Below are 15,396 nucleotides of genomic sequence, written 5' to 3' on the forward strand. Positions count from 1 at the left end.
GTATCTACAGGATTGGTTCCTTCTGGAGGCTCTGAGAGAAAATGTCCCATGTTTGTTTCCTAACCTCTGGTGATTGCTGGCAGTCCTTCGCATTCCTCGGCTTAAGATGCAGCTCTCATATCTCTGCCTCCATCTCTGCATCACTTCCTCTGTCTGTCTCTATGTCCTCTCTCCTTATAAGGACACCATTCATTGGATATAGACTCTGTAGGAATCCAGGATGATTCCATCTCAAGGTCCTAAACTAAGTATATCTGTTAAGACTGTATTTCCAGGAAAGGCTATATTTGGATGTTCGAAGCATACAGTATTCTACTTATTATAGACTCTTGTATTACTTTTCCTCTCAAGGACAATCATTTTGAATTATACCTCTAATAAAACTTTATTTATCCAAAATTAAATAATTCATCCCTACATCTTTATTCATCTAAAATATTTGTGGCATTTAGCACTTGTAATCAGCATAGGATAACCCATCTTCACTCTGGTTTAATATCATTTCAGTCAAAAGCAGAGAAATAGGATGAATTAATTAGCTTGTATTGAAATGACGTACAAATGCCTCTTCCCATCTTTATAGATTTGTAGGAATCCGAACTCCAAATTTGAAACCTTTATTCAGAATGTTCCTTCTTCATTTCAATTGTTATAAAATGAATTTGGGAATGCAAACATAATCTGAGCAGTTATATTTGTAACTGTACATGATATTTATTGCAAAAAAAAAGCCACACAGGCTTCATTTTTAATTTGAAATAAAGAATTAAAAAGACCCAGAGGTTAGCCTCATACTCTTAAAACATTAAAAACAAGTTTTACAAAGTCTCTGCCTTCCTCTCCCCTGTTCTGTATCCCTGCTTCAGTGATGCGTGTTGCTTTCCTAGATGCTGTGGGAATGTCTTTCATGCTACAAAGCATCAAGGAATCAGGAAGTACTACACATTGGTAGATTGGTTGTGGTTTTGACTTGTCCCCAGGATATATTCAGTAACTTACCCACTTTGTAGTGAGAAGAAGTAATTGATTTTCTATATGAATCTTTAGCACTTTAAAATGTATAGGATTTGCCCCCATGTTTTCAGTACCTGTAAAATATGTGGACATATTGATTTGGCTGTTAGAAAATTGAAAATGCCAGAATGCTTCCTTTGGATGATATAAATATTCAGGTATAGAGACTCAAATATTGTTTTCTATAGTCTTCTATTTGTTCGGCAGGTGTTTTCTGTTGTGTGTTCTTTCACTAGGATAATGAGACATCTGCAATAACAAAGTAATTTAGTTATAACAAGGATTTTAAATCACTGCTATCAATTTTATTGTGGGAACCCAAGTTAACTAAATGTTAAAGTGCTGTTTTTAATTTTTGAGTGCTCTTCAGAGAAGGTTGTTTGGAATTGAATTTAAGAGTTTTCTCGTGCTTCACGGCCAATATAAGAATAAACATAGTGGTAAAGGTGCATTGGTATTTTATGGATTGAAAATTGAAACAATAGCACAGCAATTTTATAACAAGGTTAACATTAGGGGAATAAAGGGAAATTATATTATTTAAATAATATATCGTCTCAACTGTAAGTTCTACGAAACTAGAAATAGAAATGAAGAATTAGAGTTTGAAGGCACTTGTTATTGGAGATAGAAACAGGCAGGAGACAATCTGCTTTCAATAACAGAATTTTTTTTACAGCTAAGAAAAGCATTGCTACCTATACCATACTTGTTTTAGAACAAAGTTTTGCTTAGAAGCAGCTAGGCACGCACGCGTGGAAAAACACACACACACACACACACACACACACACACACGTTGAGACTGAACTTTAGGTCCTGAAAAACAGAACAGAAAACACAATTCATCTCATCCAAAGCCCTTATTTAATAGAAAAGGTAACTGAGGTCTGAAGTGTGACATTGCTAAGATATACCATTAGTTAAAGGTACAGATTCCACCTAGATCACAGACGTTCTGATTCTTAGTAATGTGCTCCTTGTACTATACAATGTTGTCATCTTTAGCTCACTTTATTGTGAGTGACTCTAGCTGTTGTATCAATCTGTAAAAGAACATTGATAGTAAAAACAATTTTAACATTTATAACAATAATAACAGCAATAGCAACTTTGACAACAGCTCCTATTCTGGAAACAAGTAAGGAGGTTCCTCAAAAAGTTAAAAATAGAACTGCCAGTGAACCACCAGTCCCACTTCTGGGTACATATCCAAAAGAATTCAAAATCAGAATCTCAGAGAGATAGCTGCACTCCCTTGTTCATTGTAACACTATTCGCAATAGCCAAGGTAGAGAAACAACCCAAATTTCCATTGCCAGACAAATAGACAAAGAAACTGTGGTATATACATACAACAAAATATTATTCAGCTTTAAAATAGAAAAAAATACCCTGTCACTTGCAGCAACATGGATGGACTGGGTGACATTATGCCAGGTGAAGTCAGTCAGTCCCAGAAGGACAAACACCACGACTCCACATATATGATGTATCTAATATAGTCAAACTCATGGAAACAGAGAGTGGAATGGTGGTTGCCAGGGGAGAGGGGGAGGGGGAAATGGGGAGTTGTTCAATAGATATAAAATGACAGGTGTACAAGATAAATAAGTTCTAGAGATCTGCTGTACAACACAGTACCTATAGTGAACAATACTGTACTGTGCACTTAAAAACTTGTTTAGAAGGCATCTCATGCCGTGTTCTTACCATTAAAAAAAAAAACAAAAAAACAAGAGGACAGAAGAGTCTTTGGAGGTGACAGATATGTTTATTACCTTGATTGTGGTGATAGTATCATAACGTATACTTATGTCCAAACTCATTAAAATATATACATTAAATATGTGCAACTTTTGGTATATTAAGTATACCTTGATATAGCTGAAAAAATATCCATGATAAGAAAATAAAACTTTTAAAATTTAATCTTTATAATATTTTTTTATTCATATACCCCATTTTTTTGATAAGAAAACTTAGGTAAAGAAAGAGGGCTAGTAAGTTTCTCAAGGTCATGCAGCTAATAAGTGCCATGAAGCAAAAATTTAAGTTTAATTCTGCCTGAATTTTAAACCCATATTCTTAACTCTTAAACCATAGGTAATATGTTGTTGACCATAGGCATTGGCTGTGTGGTTGTGTGAGTATATAAAGGGAGTGAAATAATTCAGAGATGGAAAGAGATATCTATTTAATAATAAAAATTGAAGATTAAATTTGCAGCTAGAGGAACTGAGTAACTTTAGAAGAGATTAAGTCAAAACTGTCCTACAAATTTATGTTTAAAATACTGTTTAATATTTCCATTAGCCCAACTCAGGAAACACATCTCAGAAACTTTGAAAAATCCACACACAAAATCAGTCCGTCCATCCATCCAGCTATCCATCCATCAGTGGAGTGTTTCAAGTGAGAAAATAATCTAAAAATGTTAGTTATCTTTATCTGTTGAATGCCTAATTTTATAAATCATTTTTGAAAGCAGTTTATCATTTGATTCTCAAAAGAACACTCTAAGGTAAGAATGCAGGTATTACTACCTAATAACTGTATATGAGAAGTTGAAATTAAAAGAGCTCTCAGCACATCTAAAACTTGTCTGGCCAAGTGCACCTCACAGCAAAGAAGCAGGAACATTTGCAGCCTAGAATTCAGGGTAATGTACTGACTGACTCTAAAAAGTCAAAACTTCTAGTTTTGCTTATTACTGCATGCTCCACTTATCTAGACTAGAAGAGGGTCACAGGCTTAATTCCGTTGATAAAGATCTGGTACAGAAGGAACTGAATTTAGAATCAGAAGACTTGGGTAAAGATATCTTGAAAGTGGAATTTAATTTTTTTTTTTATCCCACTGTGTAAAACTCAGATTATTTTGTAGGTAATACTATAGTAAAGCAGATTCAGTGCAATCTAAAGAATTTTTTTTTTTTAACAAGCAAAAACTGTTGGAGTGGATTCCCTTCCTTGGTGAATTTCTTATTCCAAAAGTATTCCTGCTCTATTTACAGGACCACTTAGTTGGATGTACAGCATTAGATGGGCCATTTGACTAGACGTTATATCCTCTTTTAATATTGGGATATTATATGTATATATCTTTAAAAGTTTTCTTATACTTAATCTAGAATTTCTAGGTGTTATTAGTGAGATTCCACAGCAATATTCTAGAATGAAATGCAAAATTTTTAAAATTTAAGCTAAAATATAGTATTTCAAGAAAAGTTGACAGGATTTTCAGGGTGACCTAGGTACTACTCTATATAGAACACTAAAACGTCATTACTCATGTCATAGAGACAAAGATATGAAAAGCTCCCCTATGGTATATGGTTAGAAGAGATATTCTGATAAGTAGCTTGGGGGGGGTGCCAGGTGAGGCCCCATAGGGGAAACACAATGCACAGTCTCTTAACTGCCTCCTAATGGTCACTTCAAGTTCTTATTCAAGCTATTAGTAGGCTTTTGTTTTACTCAAAACTAAATTAATGATACTGACCGAGCCTAAAGTCAAAATATGTAAATTGAAAATTGACAAAATTATAAGGAGAAATTTGCATATCTGCTTTATAGTAAGATATTTTAATTAACTTGTATTAAAAATCAGTAAATTCTGCATGCAAAACATCACTTGATTTAAAGTCAAATGAATGGGACAGAATATAGGGCATTCAGAAAGATTTCCATTTATGTCAAAATATTGCATGTAAGAAGATGGTATGTCAGTCAAGGTTTGACCAGAGAAACAGAATCAGTGAAGATATATACTGAGAGATTTACTGCAAGGTATTGGCTTAACTGACTGTGATGGCTGGCTGGGCATTTCCAAAATCCACAGAGCAGGACATCAAGAAAAGCAGATGGAATTCCTGACAGCTGAAGCTGCTGAAGCTCCTGTCTACAGGTGAAATTTCTTCTTCAGGGAAACCGCAGTATGTTCTTAAGGCTCTTCACCTGATTGGATATGACCCACCCTGATTATCTAGAATGATATCCCTTATGTAAAATCAACTGAAAATGTACTTTAGTCATATCTACAAAATACCTTCCCAGCAACACTGAGTGTTTGATTGAATAACTGGGGACTTTAGCCTTAGCCAAGTTGACACATAAAACTGACCATCACAGATAGTATTTCAAATTAGTTGCTGGAGGTAGTATTGACATAATTATCCATCCATTTCAGAAAAAAAATGAAGTTAAAGTTCCCCTTAATACAGAAGAGTATATTTTTGGTTGATTTAAACTATTTCATGTGAGACCACTATGAAAGGCATGAGCTGAAATGATTGCAATGATTAGGTAAACATTTCTTCCTAGAGTTCTCTCCCTGTGAGTTTTTTAATTTCCCAGAAGGGCTCTATAATCCCTCTGCCTCAGGAATCAACAACAGCACCTATTAAAGGGTGAAAAATGTTAACAAGTATCAAATTGATGCCATGTTAACTAAAGGAAAAGTCCAAGTGAGCACAGGTCCATTCACCACCTTGCTGATGATGTTAACTATTATATTGTAGCCTAGTACTTCCTTTGTGCTAAGACATGCTTTAGTGGATCTTTCAAGGTTGTTTTGTGTTTGTGCCTTCTATGGGTCAGGCTCTTTAGTGGCTCTATGGATGTACAATTAAAACACTGATAATAACAAAACAACTCACCAACACTATTCTGAGTGCATGCCTTCCAATCTGTTTTATAAAATTAGAAGCCTCTTAAGAGGACAGCATTTTGTGTGGGTGAGTTTATCAAATTGTCTTCTTTAATAGTGCTAGTTATTGAATACAAGTACCCTTCGACATTAACAAGTCCTTTCTAACCATCACGTAAAACACCTTCTCCTAATAATAGTAGGTTAGAATTCTTCCTAGTACCCAAATTGGCTCATCTTCCTATGCAAAAATATACAAATACATAACTTTGTACTTGATAGAAGTAATCATTTCTCTAACAGATTATTTTATGTATGAATTTTCCTTGTCACTAAATGTTCAAGGCATTTCAAATTAATGGAAAAAACAGAGAGGTGGTATTTTATTTTTTATCAGTGTTGTTCAATTTCTTGAGGTTTAAGAACTTGCCAGTTTAAACTGAGTCCTCAATGTCTCAAAAAAGTCATGTAGTCTTTTGACAAGCATCATTTGTTTTACAATAATTTGTCATGTTAATGAGCAACATTGAGATTCAATAAGAAGGAAAGTTGTTTGCATTAAAAATGTACACGTACCATGCTAATGATGCACAGGGCCTCTCTTATCTACCTATACTCTCTGTGTACCGGAAAATCAGCTCTAAGGTCATCACTGTGTACCATAATGTATGTCCAAATTTTCATAGAGATAGCCTTTCTTCATGCTCTACTATGGAAGCTGACACAAAACAAAGTCTGTCTTGTGATGTTTTTGAGAGACAAAGACCTAGTATTTTCTGCTGAAGTATAGTGGCTTTGGAGTTTTCTTTCTTGGCCCAAAGGAAACATAATCACTGACCTTGAATGAATGATGGAGCATACATTTTTAGACTGAGTCTTCTTGATTTATAAGCAGGCCTCTTCTGGACTGTGAGGAAAAATGATCCTTGCTATTTTTGATTATTTCTTCATCGTTCATATTTTATATTCTGCATCTGCCCTGAGGCTATTTTTAGGGTTACATTTTTGTAAACCGGAAAAAAAATACATGAGAATATATGAAAAATACTTTGATTTCTCGCTGTAATCTTCCAACCCTTTCAGCCAAAATAGCAGTAATTACCACAACAATCACAAACAATGTAAAGTATGTCTACTATTGTTAAAATTTTACTAAAACTTTTAAAATCCACCAGAAATACTTGTTATTCAGTAACTTTCTTTTTCTCTTCTGTGGAAAATTCTTTCCCAGGACTGGAGAAAGGAAGTCAGTACAGTTTTCAAGTATCAGCCATGACAGTCAATGGTACTGGGCCACCTTCCAACTGGTACACAGCAGAGACTCCAGAGAATGATCTCGATGGTAAGACCTTTCCCCAGGCACTGTCACTCTGATTTCTGTCTTATTTATTACTTCAGCTTCAAAGGGTACCTTAAAAAACTGATGAACTTCAACATTGGGGATATTTATTCTTTCTATATCTTGAGATGCAAAACAAAAACAAAACAAAACAAAAAAAACCCTGAATGAATACAGTCTTCAGCAATGCCGTATAAATATAAATTAATTATAGTCATAACAAATTACTTTTTTTCAAAATAGTTTGAAATGATCTTTTTTCTATTTTCTTTGGAATAATGGACCTTAACCATTTTCTTCACAGGAGTGGCTGCAATTTCTGATAATAATCATAAAACATAATTACTTTACATAGCTTCTCTGGTTCTTTTATGATGCTTCTGCAAAACAGCAATATGTATTTTTGACATGCTTATGATATGGTCATTAACATTTGACACTTTTTTTGTGTGTAAAGGACAATGTGCCTTATTTGCTTAATTGATAGCTGTCTGAAACACTTGTGAATGAGATATTGAGATTCATATAAAAGTCACATATGACTACATTAAATATAACAAAATCTAAAATTATCAGTTGAGAAATACTTCTTGAAATAAAAAGCATCATGACTAAATACAAAAATACAATTCAAGAGAAAGGGGTAACGGAAGCAACAGAAAAAATAAATAATAAAATAAAAACAGAAATATAAATAATAAAACAAATATACCCTAGAGAATCAAAGTTACAAATGAGCAAAGTAGAAATTTATAAAAATGAAAGATACTTGAAAAAGAGGTAAGTTATGATCAGTAAACTGAAAGCTAGGTGACTCAAAATGGGATGAAGAAAAAAGTGGCCAAAAGAATAAACACATGTGTGTTGAAAATATGATGACTCAAGATGGCTGCCTAAACATCTGACAATGGAATTCACTTAACTTCTTCACTGATAGACCTGAAAATATTCAAGTTACTGGAAGGTGAAAATTCTAGATCTCTTTCTTTTCCTCTCCTTTTTCTCTCTCCCTCTCTTCTCTCCAGCACCATTTCTCAAATCTGTCCTCCCTTTCTCTTCCTTAAAGTCCTTCTTTTAATTTTCTTCCTCCTTGATCTTTCCCTTTGTCCCTTTCTAAATAACTCACTGCCATACGTGACTTTAATACAGTCACAGATTTGGGTTTACAACATGATTATGGTGGCAGTAAAACAATCAACAATTACTGTTTCTGTAATAATAATCACTGCCATGTGATAGCATATTAATTCAAAGAAAATTTATAGAAAATTTGCTAAGCATCAGGCGTTGTGCTTAGCTCTGAGGATATAATAATAAATAAGAAAGATATGATTTTTTTTCCTTGTGGAGCTTACAAAGACAAACGTTCTAAATCAAGTCATAGGAAATTGCTATTGTTACAGTACAAACCTGGTTGAATATTGGCAGTATCTTATGGTTCAACATAGGATGGATGACTAAATAGAAATATAGAAAGATAGGAAGATAGATAAACAGGCAAACACACAGACATAGAGAAGATCTGCATCTAAACTGAACCCTGAAGCATGAATAAGAATTAGCTATGCAAAAACATACATTAAAAATTGAGGAGGAGAAGTAGAAGGCAAGGTGAATGCATGCTTGAAGTCAAGATAGAACATGTTGCTGCTAGGGGCCTGAAATAAAGACCATCAAGGTTGAAAGACAGAGATGGCATGAAATTACTTTTGCAATACAGGCTGGTTCTAAATCTAGCAAGACCAAATTAAGGATTTTGAACTTTGTCCTAAGAATCTCATTAAAGCCATAAGCTGCTTTATCCTAAGCAAGTCATGGAAGAAATTTTTAAAATACGGACAATTATATTTGCATTTTGAAGAGAATACTCTGGCTAAAGCACATAAAATATATTAGAAGTAGGCAGACATAGGCCAACTCAGTTAGGACAACCCTGCAGTAAAGTAACTTGAGGCTTAGAAAATGTTTTTTAACTTGTCTTAGATAAGATCAATTGAGAATTCGTGGAGCTACACGTCACACTTTGCAAAATGTACACCCTTCATTAATAGGTTAGGGAATTTTAATTCATGTATTCATCTATTCAACATGTATTTCTTCTTGAAAATTTTTATATACCATTATTTTAGGTACTGTGGGCAAAGCAATAAAAAAAGTTCCTACTCTCAAAGAGTATAAATTTTATTGAGGTAAAGATAGATGGTGACAAATGATCTGAAGAAAATAAAGTGTGGTAGAAGGCACAGCAAGTGATTAAGGAGTACTCTTTTATATAGGTCGTTGAGAAGATCTCTTGGATTGGCAACATATGAGCATAGACCTTGAGAAAGTGAGTAAGGCAGCCTTGCAAATAGGTTAGACAAGAGCCCTTGGTGCAGAAGGAATGGCAAGAACAGACATCCAGAGATTGAAGTCCAGTTGGTGGCCAGGATAGCTGGGCCTAAAGTCATGAGGACGTGATGTGTCTTGTCTATACAATAAAAGGATGGTTAGGATATGCTGTAGGAATACTTCATTGTTTATTTTACTTGAGAAATAACTTTTAAAGTTTATATACTTGTGTTTTTATGCTCTCATCTACCATATGGAGTATATATTATTATCCTTACTTTTATAGAACAATAACTTAAGCTAAAAAAATTAAACCAATTTGATCAATTCACTGGTAACTGTGGAGCTGACACTCAAGACCAGATTGGGTGAGTCAATATCCAGTACAGGTTATCAAAGCAAAGTCTCCACGAATCCTCTAGAACTGACCCAGTGACAATAAAAAACAGTGATTCAAGGCAAAAGATTCTAAGAAATGATGTCATATCATTTACCCAAACTTAAGGGACTATATCTCTTACTGGAAGGAGTGAAAATAAATGGAGCAGAGGTGCTGAAGATCCCATAAAATATCCAGGATGAATGGGATGCTCCATTTGACTTATGTGCTCCTTCTCCTCACTCTGAATGACTCACATTGTAAGTAGAACCAAAAGGTAAAATCACAGCTCCAGGGATGGCAGAAAACTTCCACTTAACTGCATTCTTTTCATATCCATGTGATCTAAGTAGAATCCATTTCATACATCTATTCTAATGAAGAACCTCTAAGCCAAGCTCATGAATAGTGTCTTAAGAAATGCTGTTGCATTGGATGTTTGAACTTTACCATGTTTTTAGCTTAATAATATCTCTCTTCTGCATGCAGCATCCCTCCCTCCTTTTTTTTTTTTTTTTTCTTATTTGAATCTTGATTAAGCATCTATTGTGTACCGAGTAACAGGGAGTACAAATGTGGAAAAGGGACAGCTCTTTTGAGGCACTAACAGATAATGGCTGCACTGATTGAATAGGCTTCATGGAAACAAATAGTACTTAAACTAGAAACTTCAGGGAAAGGGGACTGATGGCTAGGATTATAGGGAAGGGTATGTAGGACAGCACAGTAGACATTCTTCACAATGAATACCTTAAGGAAAATCATTTCTACCACTGTTAGTTCAGAATTCATCCTCCCTCATCCAAATGGTACTCCTTTACCAGCCAGTTATCTTAACTCATTTCAACACATTTCAAATATTGCCTTTTCTCTCATTCTTCCACTTCTTCATTTGGGCTATAATTGTTTAGACAAATTCTTATCTTTGACCATAAGATGCATGTTAGCAATCTGACAAAAGGTAAATGAAAAATTAATAGAAGAAAGCTAGTGAAGTTCATACTTCTTGCACATAATGCTGTTATAGTTTATGATTTAAGATTATATACCGTTAAAATGTAATGGAAACTAATAGCCATTTCAGGGTATTGAACTATAGGAATGTGGGACAAGTGTGTCTCACTTGCTTTGTAAAGCACTGATTTTACTCACTGTACCAAATTAATAGGACCAAACATATTTGGTCCTAAGGCTTTCTCAATTTCTGGACGCATGATCTCTTTTCACTGAGCTACTCCCTGAAACTGATTTTGATTCCTCTTCCTTCCTCCTGTTTTTCTTCTTTTGACTACATCATTCAAATATTAAAAAGTGTAACCCTTGATACAAATTAATATTTGGATGAATGGACAAACTCAGAAGCGGTCGCTAATAGCACCAAAGAATACTCAGCCTAATGCTTGCTGTCTTTCCATATGGAAATATAAAAATAACATAGAATGTAGAATCTATATAGAATCTATAGAATAAATATATACATATATTTAAGCTGGGGAAGCTTTCTTTAAATATTCATCTCATTTTAACTTTTTCAAGTAAATGTTTAAATTAAAATGAGATTCAGATGACTTCTACCAGAGCTTTCATGGCTAAGCATTACAAAATCAGATTTCCATATAGAATGACTTTGATTTCCTTTAAGTTTTGGGGTAAGGAGGAAGCAATCCTTTTGAAAACCACTTGAAATGGGAGGCATTCTTTGCTCTAGCCAGAGATATCTACATTGGGAGGGAACCCTAGTGTTGGCCCTTCTAGGTGCATGGCATTGCATAACTTTCTCCCCTTGCCTTCGAGTCTCCTTGGGAAGTCCAAAGGTGTGATCTACTCATTAGGGTGGTAACTTTGAGCCTTGCAAGTCAGCTAAACAGAAGCAGTGGTATGTACAGATACCTGGAAGCAATTACCTCTCTTTCTGTGACTTTTGTAGTTTCTCTTGTCTTCTCTGTTTGGCTTAAGCAGTGTGAAGATCAACAGTAACTTGGAGAAATACTCCAATTCCTTATGGATTACCCTTTTAATTAGGATGTTTTGTTAAAGTAATTATAGAGCCAACCCTCACCATTTGTTCAGGGTTCCCTGAAAGCATATTTGCTATTACTAACAGCTGGAAAGTTTTAAAATATTTATTTTGTGCCTCAAAATTTCAGCTTAAAAAGACAAAATCATTAGAATTCCCCAAAGTTCTCTTGTAAATGTTTTGCATAAGGATATGCAGGAATTTATGATGAAGTTCGGCAAGGCATCCTCCAGGAAATTGAGCTTAGGCGTCTATTTGTGCTGCTTAAAAAAAAGAATCAAAGTGAACAGGTAGAAATTGTTATACAAATCACTAATGATATAATTTAAAAGTAAACCTCTACCCTAAAATGGAGGAGCTTGGCTAGCAAAAAAATTAGCAATGCAGAGACTCCTGAAAATACAACAGTGATGTAAGCAAAAACTGTGAATCTAAGAACAGGCTCTAATTTCCTGCCCCAGGAAATAGATAATTAGCCCTATTAGCCTGTTCAGTAATGGTAAAGTGGTATTACTGTAAGTTCATTTCATTTGAGAAATGAACCATGAAAAAACTTCTGTCTTTTGGAATCTGCATGATATGTGAGACTTGCTGGGCATATGGCTTTGAGAAGGACCACATTAAGATTTATTTTAAGAATAATGGTAAAATCTAAGATGATGAGACCACCCAGAAAAAAAGAAACACTGCATATTAAAATTCTCATATTCATTCAAAAAACAGACTCTGAAAAGTGGGAAATCTCTAGGCAGAAGGATGAGAAATGAGAAAAATAAGTTTTTGACTAATTGAAAGAAATTGAAGAATGGAAAAAGAAAGGAAGAAGGAAAGAAGGAAGGACAAAAGGAAGAAAAGAGAGAAGGAAGAATAGAATACATGGAAGAATAGAATACATGGAAGAGTTGTGGCAGTCTGAATAATGGCCCCCCAAAAAGTCCATGTCCTAATCCCTGGGATCTCTGAGTAAGAGACTTTGCAGATGTGATTAAATTAAGGTTTGTGAGACAGGGGATTATCCTGGATTATTTAGGTGGACCCAATGTATTCAACAGAGTTCTTAGAAGAGGGAGGCAGGAAGCTCAGAATGACAGAAGGTGTGACAGCAGAAGCAGGTTGGAGTGATGTTTGGCATAAGCCAAGGAAGTTGGTCTAGACGCTGGAAAAAGCAAGAAACACGTGGTCCCCAGAGCCTCGATAAGGAGTCAGGCCCTGCTGATACCTCGATTTTAGCTCACTGAAACAGATATTGAGTTCTGACTTCCAGAAATGTAACACAATAAATTTATGCTGTTTTAAGTCACTAAGCTTGTGGTAATTTAATACACCAAGTATAGCAGCAATAGGAAACTAATACAATTGCCAGAAGAAACAAAAATTTTTTTGACTCATTGATAAAGATAAGTATACTTGTACCAAAATAAAATTTTGCATACAATAAGATAAACCAGTTTGTGTTTTCTTTTGGCATCATATTAGCGTCATTTGAGGTCAAAAGTTGTGAAAAAAAAATGAGCACTAAACTTGAATAGAAAGTAGGACAAGAAAAGGGAAAAATAGTATTATAGAAATGAGAGACTCAAAAATCTGGAACTCCACAGAGTCCAAACATTTAACAAAAGTTTTATTTGAGCAAAAATTAGAGATAAACAGCATGTTCTATGATGATAGATTTACCTAATAGATATCTAGAAACAGAAGCTAAAGCCCCAAATGACCTATAATTTGATGGAAGATGAACACCATATCAAATTGTATAACCAGCCAAGGTTTGCTGTTTTAAAAATATTTTAAAATATTTGCTTTCTAAATCATTAAAGAAATAAAAATAAAACTTTACATAGCAAAATACAGAAAGTAACTAGAAAGGAAAAATGAAAAATACTTCTAGATGAGAGAAATTGTAAAATTGAACAAAACTGAACTTACCTCTCTTTTTAAAAGAAAGACTTTTAGATCTTGCTAAAAACAAAATTAAATTGTATACTTTTAAGAAAAAGGGAAAAGATTAAACATGAAAATTGGGCAAAGAATTATCAGGCCAACAAATTGACAGGATTCCAGGGAGGTGCTGACAATATATACATACACATATTCATACATACATACATGAAATGAGTGATTAATTTTATATTGATAACTTCCAATATTCAAGTCATAAAACTTCAAATCTCAAATGTATAACACAACAATCAAAGTATATAAATAAGATGTTTTCCAAAAAATTTAAAAGGCCAATCCAGATTTGAGGAAGAATTTATTTAAATGCTTAAAACAAAATAAAAAACTCTGAACGTGAAAAATATATACTCATTGAAATGAAATGTCACTGGATGTGTAAAATAATACATTAAACATAGCTGAAGACAAAATTAACACGCAGTGATAGAAAAAAGAGAGAGAGGAAATTTTAAAGACAGAAAACATGGAATGAGAAATTTAGCATGCATCATTCATAATCCCCAAAGAAAATAAAGAATGGAGGAGAAATAATTTTTGAAGAGATAAGAAGTGAGAATTTTCTAGAATTGATTGAAATACATGGATTATTAGACTCAGGAATAATGCTTTAGCTTTATCACTGAACATTACAAAGATAAAGACAAAAATAAGAGCTTGAATGCCCCAGAGAGAGATTACTTATTCAGGAACTATAATTATATTGATGAAGAATTCCCACCGGTAACAATTAAACCAGGAAACAATGAAATATCTGCAAGATGCTGATAAAAAATTACCATCATCCCCAAATTGTATATCCCCAAATAACTAAATAATTATTCAAGGAAAGGAGAAACATAAACACCTTTCACATAAACAAACAGAATTTATCACGACCATCTTTTTTGTAAAGGATGTACTTTTTAAAAAAGATAGAAAATTACCAGAAGGATGATTAGAGAAAGTGATAAGCAAAGTTGTACAATATATGAGTACATCTGAACAAATTATGACTTTATAAAACAAAAATTATAGTATTTTGGAGAGTTTTAAAAAGTTGACAAAAATGTGTTGGTAAAGGAGAGGAGATCATGGAGGTTAAACAGTTTAGAGTCTTTTTTTTAATGACGTTCTTGTGAAAAGTTAAGATATAATTAACTCTAGATTTCAAGTTGTATGTGATCTCAAAATTGAAAATATTACAACTAGAAGGATACAAAGTGTATAATGTCTAATTCAGTAGAGGAGAAAAAAATAATGCTGTGGCAGGAGCTCTTTAGCTTATTCAAACAAAATCATAAAGAAGAAAACTAATAATTTGTTATGGATAAATAAGAAAAGTGCATAATAAAATGGTATTAATAAATACTCATATACCAATAACGATAAATATAAATGGGTTAAACTCACCAGTTAAAGGATAGATTATTAAATAGGATTTTTAAAACATCAAGATCTATGAAACTTATAATCAGCACATCTAAAATACTAAGTTATGAAAAAATTGAACGTAAAGGGTTGGGGTAAAAATACTAATCATTCTAACAGAAAACAAATGTAGATTTATCTTCGGTAATTTTCTAAAGGCCAAAAACAGCTTTTGGAAGAGAGGGTTACTACTCAATGATAAAAGGATTGTCTTATAGAAATATGTAAATTTTTAAAGAAATATGTAATAGTTACAAAGCTATGGCTTTTATAAAACATGCATTTGTACTATTTAAGCAAA

The 15,396-nt window shown here is 33.6% G+C and overlaps 1 protein-coding gene across 1 annotated transcript in view; it reads left to right on the forward strand.

Moving 5' to 3' along the window:
* The window catches only part of DCC (DCC netrin 1 receptor), a 798,936-nt gene that overhangs the window by 576,731 nt on the left and 206,809 nt on the right, over positions 1-15,396 (forward strand). Inside the window, exon 15 of the mRNA XM_057698213.1 lies at positions 6,895-7,005. Coding sequence (XP_057554196.1) covers positions 6,895-7,005 — 111 coding nt within the window. The remainder of the gene's footprint in view (positions 1-6,894; positions 7,006-15,396) is intronic.

This window comes from Hippopotamus amphibius, chromosome 11, assembly GCF_030028045.1.
Source record: "Hippopotamus amphibius kiboko isolate mHipAmp2 chromosome 11, mHipAmp2.hap2, whole genome shotgun sequence".
Lineage (NCBI taxonomy): Eukaryota > Metazoa > Chordata > Mammalia > Artiodactyla > Hippopotamidae > Hippopotamus > Hippopotamus amphibius.